Source organism: Onychostoma macrolepis, chromosome 17 (assembly GCF_012432095.1).
Source record: "Onychostoma macrolepis isolate SWU-2019 chromosome 17, ASM1243209v1, whole genome shotgun sequence".
NCBI classification, from domain to species: domain Eukaryota; kingdom Metazoa; phylum Chordata; class Actinopteri; order Cypriniformes; family Cyprinidae; genus Onychostoma; species Onychostoma macrolepis.
In genome coordinates, this window is record NC_081171.1 from 31,281,901 (window position 1) to 31,299,267 (window position 17,367).

General features: G+C 38.1%; 1 protein-coding gene across 2 annotated transcripts in view; it reads right to left on the bottom strand.

Annotated features, from left to right (window-relative positions):
* dph6 (diphthamine biosynthesis 6) overlaps positions 1-17,367 on the bottom strand; it is a 95,511-nt gene that overhangs the window by 15,828 nt on the left and 62,316 nt on the right. For both annotated transcript variants that reach the window (XM_058749613.1, XM_058749614.1), the window contains one exon: positions 10,850-11,089. In XM_058749613.1, the coding sequence (XP_058605596.1) occupies positions 10,850-11,089 (240 nt within the window). The remainder of the gene's footprint in view (positions 1-10,849; positions 11,090-17,367) is intronic.

A 17,367-nucleotide genomic window follows, 5' to 3' on the forward strand; every position in this document is an offset into this window, starting at 1 on the left:
TTTTTTGGAATGTGTTGCAGCCATCAAAAACAAAATTTGTTCATATTTACAAGATACATTTACGTTGGTCAGTGAAAACTTTGGAAATCTGTTCTTTGTACTTTTGTCAATTAAATAAAAGTTAAAGAGAATGAACAAATCACAGATTCTTGATTTTATTGCATTTTACAAAATGTCCCAACTTCTCTGGAATTGAGGTTGTAGTTCTAAAGTGACGTTTTGGAATTAGTAACGGAGGCTGGGGATCAGCTGTTAAACTGTGAACTTTAGATTTGAATCCGTGGCGGAAGAAAGTAGTTCTGTACAAAAGAGGGCTTTTAAAGACACTACGTTGTTGTTCCTGATTTATTTACACACTCATGATGTCGAACTGTTGTATAAACGCAATATCACACGAGTAGACGTGAGATATGGCTGTATATCGGCACGCTGTGATTACCTACGGCTGACTCGTGCGATATTGCTCATTTCTTAAAAGGGTGGTTTACTGCTTTTTTTCTTTGCTTGATTGTGTTTATGGGGTGCAATATCACATGTCTTCGTGTTTCGTTTGTTAAAAAACGCCTTATTTTTCATATATTTCACCTTTATCGTAAGTCACTTTCTCCTCTGTCATTTGAACGACCGGTTGACTTCCTGATTCTCTGAAACCACTCCCTCAGAAACAGGCGATGGGCTCAGATTGGTTAGTTGGGCCGGTGTGTTGTGATTGGCTAAACTGCGTACTGCACATTGTCCGGAAACTTCACGCCCATCACCTTTACGGGCGAGAGCTGCATGTGCTCCGGTCAAATGTAAATAATGGTGTCAATATTGCCGTATCAGTTTGAGCCAGAATCAGACCCAGAAAGCGGTAATGAAGAGAGTCAAGCAGAACTTCATAAACACGGCTCTTACAAACGTTTCTGAATGAAGTTTGCTGTTGTGATTACATATAATTTTTTGAAGTTTGTACACGTTTGTCTTATACACACAAAATAGCATCGAACTAACTGGCTACTAAAACCAAACAGCGTTGGCTTGTGTTTACGGTCTTGATCAAATCGAAAAATTACGTCATAAAGTATACATGGAAAATACATTTACAAAATTAGTACATAATTACAAATTCGGGTCCAAAATGTTTGTACGCGTTTGTCAAAGACACACGAAATAGCATTTAACTAACTGGCTACTAAAGCCAGCGTTGGCATTTGTTTACGTCCTTGATAAAACTAAAACATTACGTCTGAAATTATACATACAAATACATTTAAAATTATGAAATCTTACTCACAGGTTGTGGCCCTACAACTGCTGCCTCTGGTTTTAAAGTTGGAACCGCTCCATGTTTTAGTAACAGTTTCTGTGTGAATCCGGCATTGAACTCTGGAAGCTGTCTTCCGTAAAATGTGCAGCACAGAGAGCTAAATTAGGATTGTAATTGTCAGGAACATAATCAAACATAAATTTTAACCATTGTTGACAAACTACAGCGTCCGTAGGAAGCCCGAACACAGAAGACCTGACAGCTGGGTGAAAATAACACCGTTTCGACGGCATGGCTACAACTCTCCACTATAACTCTTCCTCTTCGACAAAGCCGCAGAACATGGCCTTGCCCCCTCTTTGGCATGTTCCGGAGGGAGGGGCTGATGCAAATTTATGGGTTTGTTACGTATGCAACCCGGGAAGTATCTCGTTGTAGTCCCATATGAGTCGTTTTTGTAGGCATTAAACTTCCTGATTTTATACGATATCTCCGCTTACATTGAACTTTCAGCGAAGCAACTTTGCAGATACTGTTCATGCACCAACAGCAACATTACACACTATTTAAAATGAAAAAAGTGAAATCGCAGTAAACCACCCCTTTAATAGAACTAAATAAAATTACTAATATTTACATTTCTTAATAGAACAAAATTTACCAATATTTACATTTCTTAACAGAACAAATATATAATGTAGAACAAATATATACTGTAGAATAAAACTGATCAATATTAAAATTTCTATTAATATTAATTATTGTATTGTATTGTGATAACTACAGCACCTGAGTGAGAGAGTTCATACGCAACTTCAAAAACTTCATGAAGTTCTGAGCATGAGAGGAGTGAGCAGGTTTTATTTTGATTGATCTGAAGTTAAACGCTCTCCACAAACAACACATCTGCTCAGCCGCCAATTAACCCTGCAAACTCCATCACACACCCCATTACAGACATTATGAACGCTCCGGCACCAGGCACAAGCACACGGCCGTGTTTCTATTACGGCTTCTTCCACTTCAGCAGCTCCATCTCCTTTAACTAGCACTCTGATTGTTAGATGCGTGGTGAAGCCACTGGTAAACGTGACGACTGGTTTATCGTTCATCTAAAGAAAGCATTTCCATCATATCACTTGAGCGCACAAATCCAGCAGCATGTCAATGATGTGAGAGCACACAGGAGAGATCACTGCTCATTAGACATCACTGCTGACAGCCAGCATCAACACACACACACACACACACACACACACTTTAACACAACATTATTCACGACATTATTCATGTCATTAATGCATTGCTCAAAGGATACTCACAAATTGTTTATCTCATGGAATCTGTCTAAAAGTATCTCTATTTTCTAAATACATGTTATAGATATTACTGTGAACAATTCGTGCTTTGTTACATTTTTTTAGTAATGTTTTGACCTTGTAATAGGACTGGGCGATATGGGCAAAAATTCATATCTCTGTATTTTTTGGGGCGATTTGCGATATACGGTACATATCTCTGTATTTTCGTTTTTGTATCTGGATTTTTTTTTAAATCTGTATTTAATATATATTTTACATACCGCCAAATGTTGTCCAACGAAACAATACATATTAAAGGCTATGAAAACTAATAAAGTGAATGTAACAATGTAAGCCTATATAGCCTATATGTGCAAAAATGGTCAAAATCACATTTCATTCTAACATTACAACCTAAAAACAAAAATAATACTTTTAAAGCAGAAGTTAAATTCACTAAACTAAAAATGAAAATAAATAAGAACAAAAGCACAGACTTGTATTAGGCTATTTTGATTACCCGTTACAGTCACTTTACAGTTAGTGCCATCATAAAAATACACTTACTTGTAGGTTTAAAATTCTACATATGCCACATTGTCCAACTACAAATATTATTGCACTCCTATTTCATTGAGCTCTGTCTGTTTGGTGCGCATGTGCACAGCGGCGCTCGTTCACTGAAGTCTGTGAAGTTTAGCGGAGATTAGTGAAGAAGAAGGCTCATGCACTCCTGACAGCAAAATGGAAATATTTCCATGACTTTCTAACCTTTACAGATGGAGAATATACCTGTAAAAACAGCACATCTCAAACACATTAAACAGCTCAAGTAGAGTCTCTGTCAGCGGCACTCGCAGCCTTTCAGTCAGAGCCATTATGAAACTATACTATAATCTCTCTTTTTTAAAAACCCTTGATATAAAGCTTATCACATGTTTAGAACAAATTGGATTGTGCACTTTCTCCGCAACGGCTGAGTTTGTGTCCTCCGCTATACTTTTCAGATGCGCTCGTATCAAACAACTGTATATCGATATAAACGGCATTGCCTCATACCCTGATCTTCACCAGAGGTCGCCATCACCTGAGTATTGACTTTTCCCTCTAAACTCCATTTCCCATCACCCTGTACCTGACACTGATTACCAGCTCACCTGCAGCTTGTTACCGGAACTATTTAAAGGAATAGTTCACCCAAAAAGGATTTGGGTCCTTTATTAACACCCCGGAGTCGTGTGGAGTAGTTTTGCGATGGTTGGGAATTTTTTTTTCAGATTCAGAAACAGGGGCACCGTTCACTGCAATTATACAGATTGGAACAGACAGGACAATGTTGAATATAACTCCGAATGTGTTCATCTGAAAGAGGAATATCAGACCTGAGGGTCTAGTAAATCTTTGGCTAATTTTCATTTTTGGGTGAACTATCCCTTTAAGCCCCTGTCTCACACTCACTCTTCACAAAGTCTTGTTTTGCCCCGGCTGACATTTCTGAGCATTACTATCTCCTCTATTGGATTACTGTGTTTGACCCTGGACTGTTTCTCTCGTTTTTGGATTGTATGCCGCCTGCCTTTGACCCTCTTGCTCTGTTGTGTGGACCGTTGTTTACTCTGCTTGCTGCCTGCCCCGATCATTCGCCTGTATAATTACTCTGCCTCTGATAACCCTGTTTACTGTTGATCGACCACGCCTGTACAACTGTGTCTACCGTTTATTAAAAGCTGCAAATGGATCCTCACTCCGTTGACTCATCATTACAGCTACAAACAAGAGTGTAAATAAGCGATGGAGCAGCAAATGCTTTTATTAATATTCCTGTCACACTAGTGTCCTGTTATATCACACTACACACTGCTACAGCATCAGTGCTGCGCTTGCATTAAAGGGGTCATGAACTGCTTCTGTTTTTTATTTTGTACTGTTCTGAGGTCCACTTATAATGTTATCAAAAAACATCATAATTTTGAAGTAATAGGCTATTTTCTATCCTGTTTTTAACCCCCTCATCAGAACGCTCTGTTTGAACAGGCGTGGCGGATTGTAGACTCGGAAGTAAACACCACTGCTATGACTGGCTAATGGTTGTGTATGATTGACAGTCTACGTCCTTCACAGATGGACGCTGCTGTGATTTAGGTTTAAGACACATAAATACTCAGTACATATCAAACAATCTGTTTAACAGACAAAGCAATAGTGATCACGTAATAAAAACAGTTACTCACACTTGAGTTGCGACATTACTGTTGGATCCAATATAGTCACACAGCATCGTCTTTTAGTTTCAATCTTTCTGAAAATCCCACATCGAATTGTGCTAAATGAATACGTGGTAAAATGAAGTGAACAAAAGTCAGAGTTCTTACCGACGTGGTTCATTAAAAATAAAGTTAATCTACTCTTTCCTAATGTTGGGATCGGAACGAAGGCAACGCAAACACTGTATTTCCACAACTTGGCACTACACAGCTTCTTGTTGTCTTCAGAGCATCTTTATTGTTTGGTTTGTGTGTTGACCTGCGCATTCACCTCTGTCGTAAACACTACATGCAAGAATCGTTGGGCGGGGCAAAACAGACAGTGCTGTAGAATTGGTGGGCGGGGCTAAACAGGCAGCGATATAGAATCGGTGGGTGGGGCTAAACAAGCAGCGATATAGAATCGGTGGGTGGGGCTAAACAAGCAGCGATATAGAATCAGTGGGTGGGGCTAAACAGACTGCTGTAGAATCGGTGGGCAGGGCTAAAAAGGCAGCGATATAGAATCAGTGGTTGGGGCTAAACAGGCAGTCATGTCAGTGCTGTAGAAACAGTGGGTGGGGCTAAAAAGGCAGTGCTGTAGAATCGGTGTGTGGGGCTAAACAGGCAGCGATATAGAATCGGTGGGTGGGGCTAAACAGGCAGCGATATAGAATCGGTGGGTGGGGCTAAACAGGCAGAGCTATAGAATCGGTGGGTGGGGCTAAACAGGCAGCGATATAGAATCGGTGGTTGGGGCTAAACAAGCAGTCATGTCAGTGCTTTAGAAACAGGGTGGGGCTAAACAGGCAGTGCAGTAGAATTTGTGGGCGGGGCTAAACAGGCAGTGCAGTAGAATCTGTGGGCGGGGCTAAACAGGCCGTGCTGTAGAATTGGTGGGCGGGGCTAAAAAGGCAGTGCTGTAGAATCTGTGGGCGGGGCTAAACAGGCAGTGCTGTAGAATTGGTGGGTGGGGCTAAACAGGCAGTCATTTCAGTGCTTTAGAATCCAGTAGCCCTTCACTGCAGAACAAAGATCCAGGGGGCGGGGTTGGATCCACATCCAGGGGGTGGAGATTGGTAGGTTTAGGGGTGGAGATGGGTAGGTAGTTTTGAGTTCTGAAATTTACAGGATGGTTTTATAATACAAGGAACTCTAAAGGGAATTTTGGTTTCTCAGTTCGTGACCCCTTTAAAGTAACTGCAGTTCAGGTGTGCAAACTTTCACATGAGACATCACTTCTGACAGCGCGTCAGTCATCTGCGATTCTGCGTGTGATTAGTTTAGTCACATGTGTTGCATACACACATCAGATCATAATGTGAAGCAAAACAGCTCTTCACATGTGAAACACTGAAGCCCAACGTCCTGCCAGGATTCAGATCAGTGGCTCGTCAATATAACTGATGCTTAAACTTTAACGTTGGGTCTCTCTGTCTTGAGTATTTGCCTGTATGCTGGTTTTAATCATGAACTCTGTGTCTCTTTTGTTGCATGGATATATTCTCATGACATTCAGCTGAAATGAGCGCCGGTGCCGTGTGAAATCCTCACCGCGGGGAAAAGCCCGTCCACGGCGAACATGGGATCAAACAGAGCAGATCGAATAATCACACACACGCACCGGCGCCAACACACAGACGAGACTTGCATCAATCACCTCTGCTCAACGGCTCCATCTGATGAGCTCACATTTCAGCCCTTTCTAGGATCATTATGATTTTTTGCATTGTGATGGTTTATCACATTTTCAGCACATAAAACCACTAAATTCTCTTCACAGTTACTTTAAATGAAAAACCCTTCTCAGAGTTTCTGGATTTTAGAAATCCAGAAAGTTACCATTTGTAATTCACGTTAATCTCACTGGATTTTCATTGTTATTGTGCATGTGTACAATACTTTTACTCATCAAGGAATTGATCAAAAGTGACAGCAAAGACATTTATAATATTAGAAAAGATTTGTTTCAAATAAATGCTGTTCTTTTGAACTTCCTATTCATCTATGAATCATGAAAAATGAAATGTATCACAGTTTTCAAATGTTTTCAGCATTGATAATAATCAGAAATGTTTGTTGAGCAGCAAATCAGCATATTAGAATGATTTCTGAAGATCATGTGACACTGAAGACTGGAGGAATGATGCTGAAAATACAGCTGCGCATCACAGAAATAAATTACATTTTAACAAATACTCACATAGAAAATGGCTGTTTTAGATTGTAATAATATTTCACAATTTTTAATTGTATTTTTGATCAAATAAATGCAGCCTTGGTGAGCAGAAGAGACTTCTTTAAAATATTTGTGTAGAAAATATCATAAATGTTTTGTGGAAACTGTGATACATTTTATTTTTCAGGATTCTTTGATGAATAAGAAGTTCAAAAGAGCATCATTTATTTGCATCAGAAATCTTTTGGAAGATCATACATGTCTTTACCCTTACTTTTGATTAATTTAATGAGTCCTTCATGAATAAAAGTATTAAAAACTAGAGTAATGGCTGTTGAAAATTCAGCTTTGATCACAGGAATAAATTACCTTTTATAACTCAAATTCCAGAAATGTTAGGACGTTTTTTAAATTTGAATAAAATGAAAACTAAAAGACTTTCAAATCACATGAGCCAATATTTTATTCACAATCGTGTCCTGTGGGCCAAGGCTCATTTAAAATGGACTGTTTCAAAGTGGAAAAGTGTTCTACGGTGTCCTTCGGGCTAAAGAGGAGGGAGACCTTCCAGCGTGTTGCATGTTTTGGAAGGCACTATGAATGCTGAAAGGTATATAAAGGTTTTAGAGCAACATATGCTCCCCTCCAGACAAAGTCTATTTTAGGGAAGGCCTTGTGTATTTCAGCAGGACAATGCAAAACCACATACTGCAGCTATTACAACAGCATGGCTTCGTAGTAGAGGAGTCCAGGGGCTGAATTGCCTGCCTGCAGTCCAGATCTTTCACCTATAGACAACATTTGGCGCATCATTAAACTAAAAATACGTCAAAGACGACCACGAACTCTTCAGCAGCTGGAAACCTATATCAGGCAAGAATGGGACCAAACTCCAACACCAAAACTCCAGAAGCTCATAACCTTGATGCCCAGACGCCTTCAAACTGTTTTGGGAAAAAAAGAGGAGATGCTACACCATGGTAAACATGCCCCCGTCACAACTATTTTGAGATCTGTAGCAGACATCAAATATGAAATGAGCTCATTTTTGTGCATAAAATTGTAAAATTTCTCATTTTAAACATTTGTTATGTTATCCATGTTCTATTGTGAATAAAATATTGGCTCATGTGATTTGAAATTCTTTTAGTTTTCATTTTATTCAAATTTAAAAAAACGTCCCAACATATACAGAATTCGGGTTGTACAATATATTCACATAGACAACAGTTGCTTTAAATTGTAATACTATTTCACTGTCAAATAAACGCAGCCTTGGTGAGCATTATCACACCATTCCAACACATTTGTACATTTAGTGCATGTATCTGAGCAGGAGTTGGTTTGTGATATCTGAACTCTCAATAATCACCATGATTGTGAGCTGATCAATAAGAGCGTCTGGAACAGATCTCGTGAGCCATACGGCGCAGCAGATCAGAGTCAGCCGCTCCCAGGGTTCAGAGGAGTGAATCAGGGGATTCTGAGGAAGACATCTGCCCATATCATTAAAGACACGCACCGTTCTCACAACATCAAGTTTTCATGAGCGCTCAGCAGCTCCAGATCGGCTCGCGTTTAACACAGCGACACTTTAGAGACGATTTCACCAGGGAGAGCCTTCATTTGCATTTAAATGTCAGATTCATGAAGGGTCCGGAGGTCTCGGGGATTAATTGCTTTTCCCTAATCGAGGTCTCTTAAATAAACATAAAATAATGAAACAATACAGACAGCAAGAGAAAATAATTACAACTATCACAAAGCAAACACGTTAATAAAAGGATTAAGATAATATTAGTCTCGGGCTCAGACGACACACTTCACACACCGTCTGATGGATCTGCTGAACGCCAGTCTTTGCTCTGGTTTACATCAGTCTGACAGGAACTAGTCGCTGAATCTGATGAAGTGTGTGAGCTTCATCACATCAGATCTCGTTTGGCATCAGGCAGCACCACGGCTGAGGTTTCACAGTTTCGTAAAACGCATGTAACATTTGTCACTTAAGAATAGCACTGTCACTAACTATTATTTTGGTAATCGAGTAATCTGTCGATTATTCTGACGAGTAATAATAATAATTTTTTTATATATAAAATAAAATAGACCTACGTGAACAATAGCCTTTAAAATGACTTAAAATAGAATAGCAATGAGGCAATAATAATTAGTTCAAATAAAGTGTCAAAAGCAAGTACTCATATGGTTTTATTGAACAAAACTGTTAAAATACATAATGTATTATAAACAATAGAGCTAAAGTTCATTACAAATTATAACAAATGATTGCAGAGGGCGCCAATGGCCTGACGAATGTTTTACACTTTACTGAGCGATCTAATCCATGTTTAATACTGACTCAACAACATAAAATGTCCACTTAATCTTTAATATATGGCTATTTCTTTATGACAGAAAAGCTACAGACACTGTAATTTCTTGAATATGCGGACATCAAAACATTTAAAGTCAGGGTTTAAACTTTTATTTTGAAATCGCTATAAACAGCATATTGAGAAAGATATTGATGTATTCTTCTGTGTTTGCTTAGATTTATAAATGATTTACATTACAAATCTGATGAAATGGTGCACGTTGCGTTCCGAGATGAACGTTATAATAAACCCAAACTCACAACAACATGCAGAGATAGAGTTTGGGTCGCTCCACACATTTAACGTTAAATGATAACAGTTTGTGCGGAGCAGCATTTACTGTGAACGGAGCCGCTCTGAGATGCATGTACGTAACCTACACACATGTAAATAATTAAAGCTCATATATTAAACCTGCATCGCATATATTTATTTAATTGAATAGTAGCGTTTGTGAATTCTTAATAGCATTATGCTTTGTTATGATAAATGGGTTTAAAATGTGGAATGCGCCACTTCCGGTATTTTGTCGATTACTCAACATGGGCAAAATGCAATCGAGGATTTTAAAATTGAATACTCGAATAGAATCGAGGAATCGTTGCAGCCCTACTTAAGAAAGAATGGTAGAAAATGCACTTAAAAACACAACATACACTGTCTTCACACACGTGTGATGAGAACTGTTTATAAATCTGGAGATTCCAGAGAAGATTAGAGAAGGGCTTCATGTGTTTTCCCGCCAACATAAAAGCTCTCTGGTTTGTAAAAGCAGGATTTCTGCAGGTTTATGAAGGTAAATTGAAGGGTTTTAAGACCTTGTTAAGACCAAGTAAAGAAAATTTAAGGAAGAAGTTAAATTGAAAACACAATATGTCAATAGGGTCTCAAGATGTAAAGAAAAAAGATCTGCCAATGGACTCAGAAAAATCAACTAAATTCAAAGGCAAAACAAATTTTCAACCCCACAGACAGATATATAGTGATGTTTTAATTATAAACACATTTTTATTCATTTAAAAAAAAAACCAAAAAAACAAGACTTCATATTTTCAATATGCACCTCAAGCAAATGTATCATGATTTAAGGATGTTTAGATTTTTTTTTTACTGGAAAACAAGATTACTGACAAAGATATTCATGTTTTTGCTTGAATAGTTCATCACTAAAGGATTGTTTTGCAAAAAAAAAAAACCTTATTTTCTATGCAGTATTCCTATTTTCCATACTGTATTCATGTATTTTTAGTATCAAATATTATCATAAAGTATCATATACTGCATAAAAAATAAATGTTTTTTAATATCATACATAATTATTATGCACCTTTTTTCAAAAAACATTTCCTGTTGACAAAAAACAAGAAAACTGTTGTTGAGTATGTTGGGAACAGTAGGACAGTATTTCTCAATGAGATTCAACTGTGGGTCTCTGCAAAAATGTCTCAACACTGGCCACTTTTTAGAGTTTATGGGCTGTTAAGCAATGACTGACTCACCTGGATATCCTGTAGTTTCGTGTTCCAGGCTTTGGTGACGGCCGTGGCGTGTTCACGGTGGGTGATGTAAATGTGCGCCTGCAGGACGTGAGCCAGCGTGAGTTTGGAGTCCATCGCATACAGAACCTTCTCCATGTGACTGAAGCAGAGCCGAGCCTGGAGAGCCACCGGCCCGTTCACCAGCTGCATGGAGCAGGGCACCAGAGCGATCTGTCCCGCGCAGAACACCGCATCCCGCACCTGAGACACACACAATGAGTTAAACCGCGTGTTAGATCTGCACACACAACAACTCAGAGATAAACCATTCAAACATTTAATTACAGGAGACACACAACACCTTAATGAACATTGTTAATCAAAGAATTAATGTAAATTATTAAAATTTAATTGATTTGAAAAATATTAAATTGATATTGAAAACAGTAAGTAGGGCTGCACGATTATTGAAAATTAAATCGCATTCCCCAATAGGCAAAAGCTGTGATTTCTTTATGCGCAGCTTGTCAGTGAAGCACGGTTCTGTGATCAGTAGTAAACCTCCATCCGAAGGCCAGAAAATTAGCTAAATTTTGCAACTTTTCAGACTACCCTAGCAACTTTTTCTTCCAAAAGCACCTAGTAACAAATTTAGCAATTTTTAAATATATTTGGAAACTTTTAGCAACTTTTGTTAAGTGACTCAGACAATAAAAAGGCACACATTTTCCATCCAACTAAAGATAAAGATGCCTAGCAGTACACACATCACATGAATACTGAGTTAGCAGCTGTAAGAAAAATGGAAAGGATACTAGTAATTTTCAAGGACATTATGCATTAACCATTGAAACCCTGTAACCCATAAACACAATACGTAATTTAAAATGCAGGTAAAAAACCAATATGTAAAATTCTTTCATATTAACATAGTAGATTGTGCCCTGTTTTTACAGACTTTTCTTAAAGTGTAGCATAAATTAACTAAATCTAAATTAACATACACAAAATATATTTTTTGCTGAGATTTGATGTTGTGACAATTTTGCGTCGTGATTACGCAATGACGTCATCGCAAAATGACATCACAACGTCATATAGCAACAAAACGACCTTCCTTTAGCAACTTTCTCTGAAAATTCATTTGCAACACTGTCTCGCGCTGAAACTTCAAATATGCCCTGCAGAAGAAACTGCTTTCATTGATTCAACGTGACTGATGCATGACTACGACAACATATGGTTTGTTTGAGTTCTTATTATAATTTGTATTATAATAAAGTATATTTATAATGCAATGCTATATTTATAATGCATTGCTAAGTGAGTTTTGAGTAAAAACATGTTATTAAATGTGGTATTTTGTTGGCCAAGAAGTATGTTGCTCTTTCAAATGCATGTTAAAAATCTGATTTGGGTCACTTGAACCATGCAGTGTAAATGCAGCCTTAGTGCAGAGTATCCAACCTTCTTGGAGGTCCTAGGTTGAGTCTTGGAAGGGGTATAACCTGATCTGAACCAGAGTGGCGTTTTGTTATTGGACTTACGTGCTCAGCATGGATTAGCCATAACATGTTTGAATATAAGGTGGTTCATAAGTGTACTTGGTACCAGACCACTTGAGCCAGAGGTCTCTGATTGACTTCACAGTCGTTTCATCAAGCCTGTGGCCATATGTTCTGGACACTTGTGTAAAGACAGGAGCAGAGCTGTCAATTGATCACCAGTTGGATAAGATGGTGGGGGAGCATGCTGGACAGACCCCGGAAACCCGTATAGTGAGGGTCAACTGGGAACGTCTGGTTGAGGATCCTGTCCAGAAGATTTTCAACTTCCACCTCCGGAGAAGCTTTTCCTTACTTCTAGGGGAAGGCTGGGGGCATGGACTCAGAGAGGGCCCTGTTCCGGCTGCTGTGAGCTGTGGCTGGAAGGTTGCCTGTTAAGGTGGCAACCCAAGAACACGCTTGGGGAAAGCGGTGAGGGAGGCCCTCAGTCAGAAGAAGGAGGCCTTTTGAATTTGGTTGACTTATAGGACAATTTGATGTCAGGTAATGGCAGGCATGAGGGACCACAGCCACAGTGGTCAGGGAAGAAAAAACTCTGGTGTGGGAGGAGACTAGGCAAGCCATGGAGAAGGACTTTTAGTCGGCCTCAAAAAGGTTCTGGCAAACCACCAGACGACTGAGGTGGAGAAACCATAGACTGGTCCAGGCTGTTCTGAAACCTGGAATACACTACATGACTTTTAAAATCTGAACAGATTTTTAAAACACTAGGCGTCATACACTTACCGATTTTGTAAATAGTGACAGAGGAAAACTGAACGTCATACACTACACGACTCAGGATCACACACTACTAGACTTGTTGTTCCCATCACAACAAACTCAAACAAAAGAAACGTGTGCCTTGTTGCTAGGAGATGCATGACAAATGAAAATAATGTGTGTTCTAAAATCGTCTGAAAATGTCAAACATGTTTGATATCCTCCGACTGGATGGAATCAAAGTCTGAAGCTAACAAATCGGAGTCGTGACTATCATACACTATGCGATTTTCTATGGAATCTGTCAACTCAAATCTGCAGACTGGCTCTGACTTTCAGCAACTAGCGTTCAGCATAAATTGCATAGTGTATTCAAGGCTTAAGGCAGGACGGGGACTTGCTGACCTCGCCTGTTGATGTATTCTGGAGGTGAAAAGAGTGCTGCAGGACATACCCTCACAAGCTGAAGCAGGGTTGGATGACTTGGGGGAATTCTGGCCCATTTCCCTGGTGGAAGTCACTTTCTTCCCGAGATGTTGAAGGCCCAGGATGAAGTTGGGCTGCTTGTTCAACATCGCATAGGAATCTGGGTCAGTGCCTGGTGATTGGCAGAAAGGTGTGGTGGTTCCCATTTTTAAAAAAGTTGACCGAAGGGTGTGTTGCCTGGGAAAGTCTATGCCAGAGTACTGTAAAGGAGAATCTAACCTTCTCTCAAACCTCAACTGGAGGAGGAACAATACAGATTCAATCCCAGACAAGGAACAGTGAACTAGAATTTTACCCTGGCAAGAATACCGGAGGGGGTATGGGAGTTTGCTTATCCAATCTACATGTGCTTTGTAGATTTGGAGAAAGCCTATGACGTGATTGCTTGTGGGGGGCGTTCTGCGAGTATGGGGTGCCCGGTACACTAATGCGTGCTATCCGGTCTCGTTAAAACCAGTGTGAAAGCTGTGTTCGCACTCTCTCTTGGCCTGGGAACGGCTTGGGATACCCCAGGATGAGCTGGGAGATGTGGCCAGGAAAATGAGTATCCTTATTTAGAGCCTGCTGCCACCGCAAACCAGTCCCGGATAAACAGTGGAAAACGAAAAATAAATGAGAATTCTCTAAATAAGAATTATTAGCCATGAGGAGTCACAGATCTACATGAGTGTGATTCTAAAACAATCCCTCCATCATCTGAAACAATTATAGACCTGACCCATGCCAGCAGTGCTTCTGGCATCACTTCAACATGACGAAAGAGTCCAAACAACACACTGATGACTTCACTTTCCTTTAATCGAGAGAAAACATGACACTGGGACATCACCGAAAAAAAAAAAAAAACACTTTTCCTGATTCGACCGCTCCAGATCCGTTGACGCATCTGTCATTTTGGAACGGTCAACTTGACGTCATTCACCATAATTATCAACGAGTATTCAAAGATATACAAACGTATAACTTGCTGTTGTAGACGCACACGGTCAACGCGCTTAAAGGTTCACAGACCGTTCCAAAAATGGTGGATGGCTTACGTATCTCGGTCCACAGAAACAGTTGCTAATGAGGCATCTACGAATTTATTTCTGTGGTATCTAGTGTTTTCTGGGAAGTTGATCTGGTATTTGTGTTTGTTTGTTATTTTTTGAATGTTCGATTTTTGGATGACAAAAATACTGCATTAAATATACTGCATGTTTCTGGGTAGTGCACAGAACTTCATCTGCTCTGTTTATCATATAGTTGTCCTCTAATATGCCTGCTTTTTTCAGATGTGCAAGTTTCTTATATTTATTGTCTGTATCTAAAAATTAAAATGATTAATTTTGATAATCATATTTGAAACGACTGTCAATTTATTATATAAGAATATAAATAAATAAATAATATTGTGCAATTTCTCACATTTTGCATGCAGTCCTGTTATCATGAGATTTTTTTCCCTGCAAAACAAAAAATTGGAGAATTTCTACAGCATGAGTGAGAATTAACATTAACTGTACATTTATTTAGCAGACGCTATTATCTAAAGCAGCTTACTGAGAAACATCAAATATGTTGTTTAATTTTCTCAGTTTTAGCACAAATCGCATTATTCCAAATTATATTTGAACTAATATTTTCTGCATTTTATTGGAAATACAAGTTAACCAATAACTACAAACAGAATATTTAACTGCTACTGAATAACAGCTTCATGTCGGATAAATCTGCAAGCCTATAACCCATTTTATATTTTGATACATTTATTTAATATTTGAACATATTGTTCACTATTAGAAAATAATAATGCAAAACCAATAAAAGATAAAAAGAAACTAATAGCTTACATAATATTCTGTATAATATTCATAATTTTATTATAAAGCATTTGTACAATTAAAAAGACTTAATTTAGTTTGACTTTCTAAGACTTTCTTGAAGGTTCAGCATCTGAAATCACTAACCATTTAGTGTAAAAGAAAAAGTTTCAAGCCCTAATTTGTAGCCTATAGGTGGAAACTGCCATAAATAATAAAACAGCAATCATTTCACCCAAATGTCAGTCTTACATCAAAAAAGGTGCAATTCATTAACATTATTAAAGCATTTGTGTTTGAACAGCAGAGCATCAATTAACACGCTACACCTTCATTGTTATTTTATCACCTTGAGTTCCCGTTTCACACCAGCGATGAAAGCACACGCAAATGTGCAGCTCCTACGCATTCATAACAAGCTGATAATTAGCTGAGAATCCACAGTCAAACTCTCTTCTGAAGACTCTGCTTAATCCTACAGCTAAAAATACACGAGGCGAGCGGCATCAGATATGCAGGAGTGCGGCGTGCTGGAGAGGTCAGGTCTCCACCGATCAAACGGGCCGTAGGTGATCAGGTGTTAATTGAAGCTCTGGTAAAGTGTTTAGAGCGAGGACGGTGACCTCTGCTGCGATCACAGCTGACTCGATCAATTGGTACATACTGTCAAACGCAGCTTTAGAGCCAATTAGCATGCATGCGCAGATACTGCATTTAACCAGATTACCAGAGCTACTCTAAAGCCCTGGCCAGAGCACACATGACCAGTCTGCATTGCACCGGCTGCTTGACCTCTACATGCAGACGGCGTCACAGAAGGGTGATTTCTGGCGGTTGGTGGGCAGCAAGAAAGCTAGAAATGAGTTTAGAATGGAAACATGGGTTTGTTCTAAAAACTACTGTACATACGCACAGGAATAGTCTTCATTTTGTTTTCACTGTGTAATCATATAATGTGCACTTCAGTGTAGTTTTAGTATCACTGAGATGCTATTATAGCTTTTGTTAGCATTTAGTTAGAGTTTTTATATTCTCCGTATTCACATTTTAGTAATTTTGTTATTTTTGTCATTTTAATTCACATTTTACTTTGAATTTGTTTATACTGTATATACAAGTTAATATTTCAAGCTTTAAAGTTTTAGTCATTTTGTAGTTTAAAATTTTTTTTTAATGTCATTCTAAATGTTTTTACTTCAAATTTAGTTTTAGTTTTTTTGGAATATCAAGTTAAAGTAGATGAAAACACTAAATATTTCCAATGAGTTTTTCTTTTTACATTTTCTATTTTAAAGTTTTTAAGTCATTTTGTTGTGTTTTTGTCATTTGTATGTATTTATTTATTTATTTATTTATGTCTATAGTTTTTTATTATTTTTTATTTCAGTTTTAGGCTTTTAGGTACATAAATTTAAACTAAAATTAGATGAAATGAGAAATGATTTCAACTATTTTTCAACTATATTTTTATATTTGCTGTTTTAGAATTTTAGTCATTTTGTTGTGTTTTTGTCTTTTTTTTTTTTTTAAGTTTCTCTAGTTTTTATTTATTTTTATGTCGGTTTAATTATTTTAATACATCAAGATAAACTAGACAAAAATTATGTTTCCAATTTCATATTTTCCATTTTCAAGTTTTAGTAATCTTGTGTTTTGACATTTTTTCAATGTCTATCATTTTTACCTTTTATTTCAGTTTTATTTTTAGTAAGTTAAAATAGATTAAATTAAAGGTGCCATAGAATGGAAAACTGTATTTACCTTGGCATAGTTGAATAATAAGAGTTCTGTACATGGAAATGACATACCGTGAGCCTCAAACACCATTGTTTCCTCCTCTTTATGTAAATCTTGTGAAAAAAGACCACTGAAAAATAGTCGAATCAGAAAATAACACCGACTGTGACGTTACAGTCGGGATCATTAATAGTTACGCCCTGATCTTGTAAAATGTGTGGTAAGTACTGCCGCTCCATAGTATAAA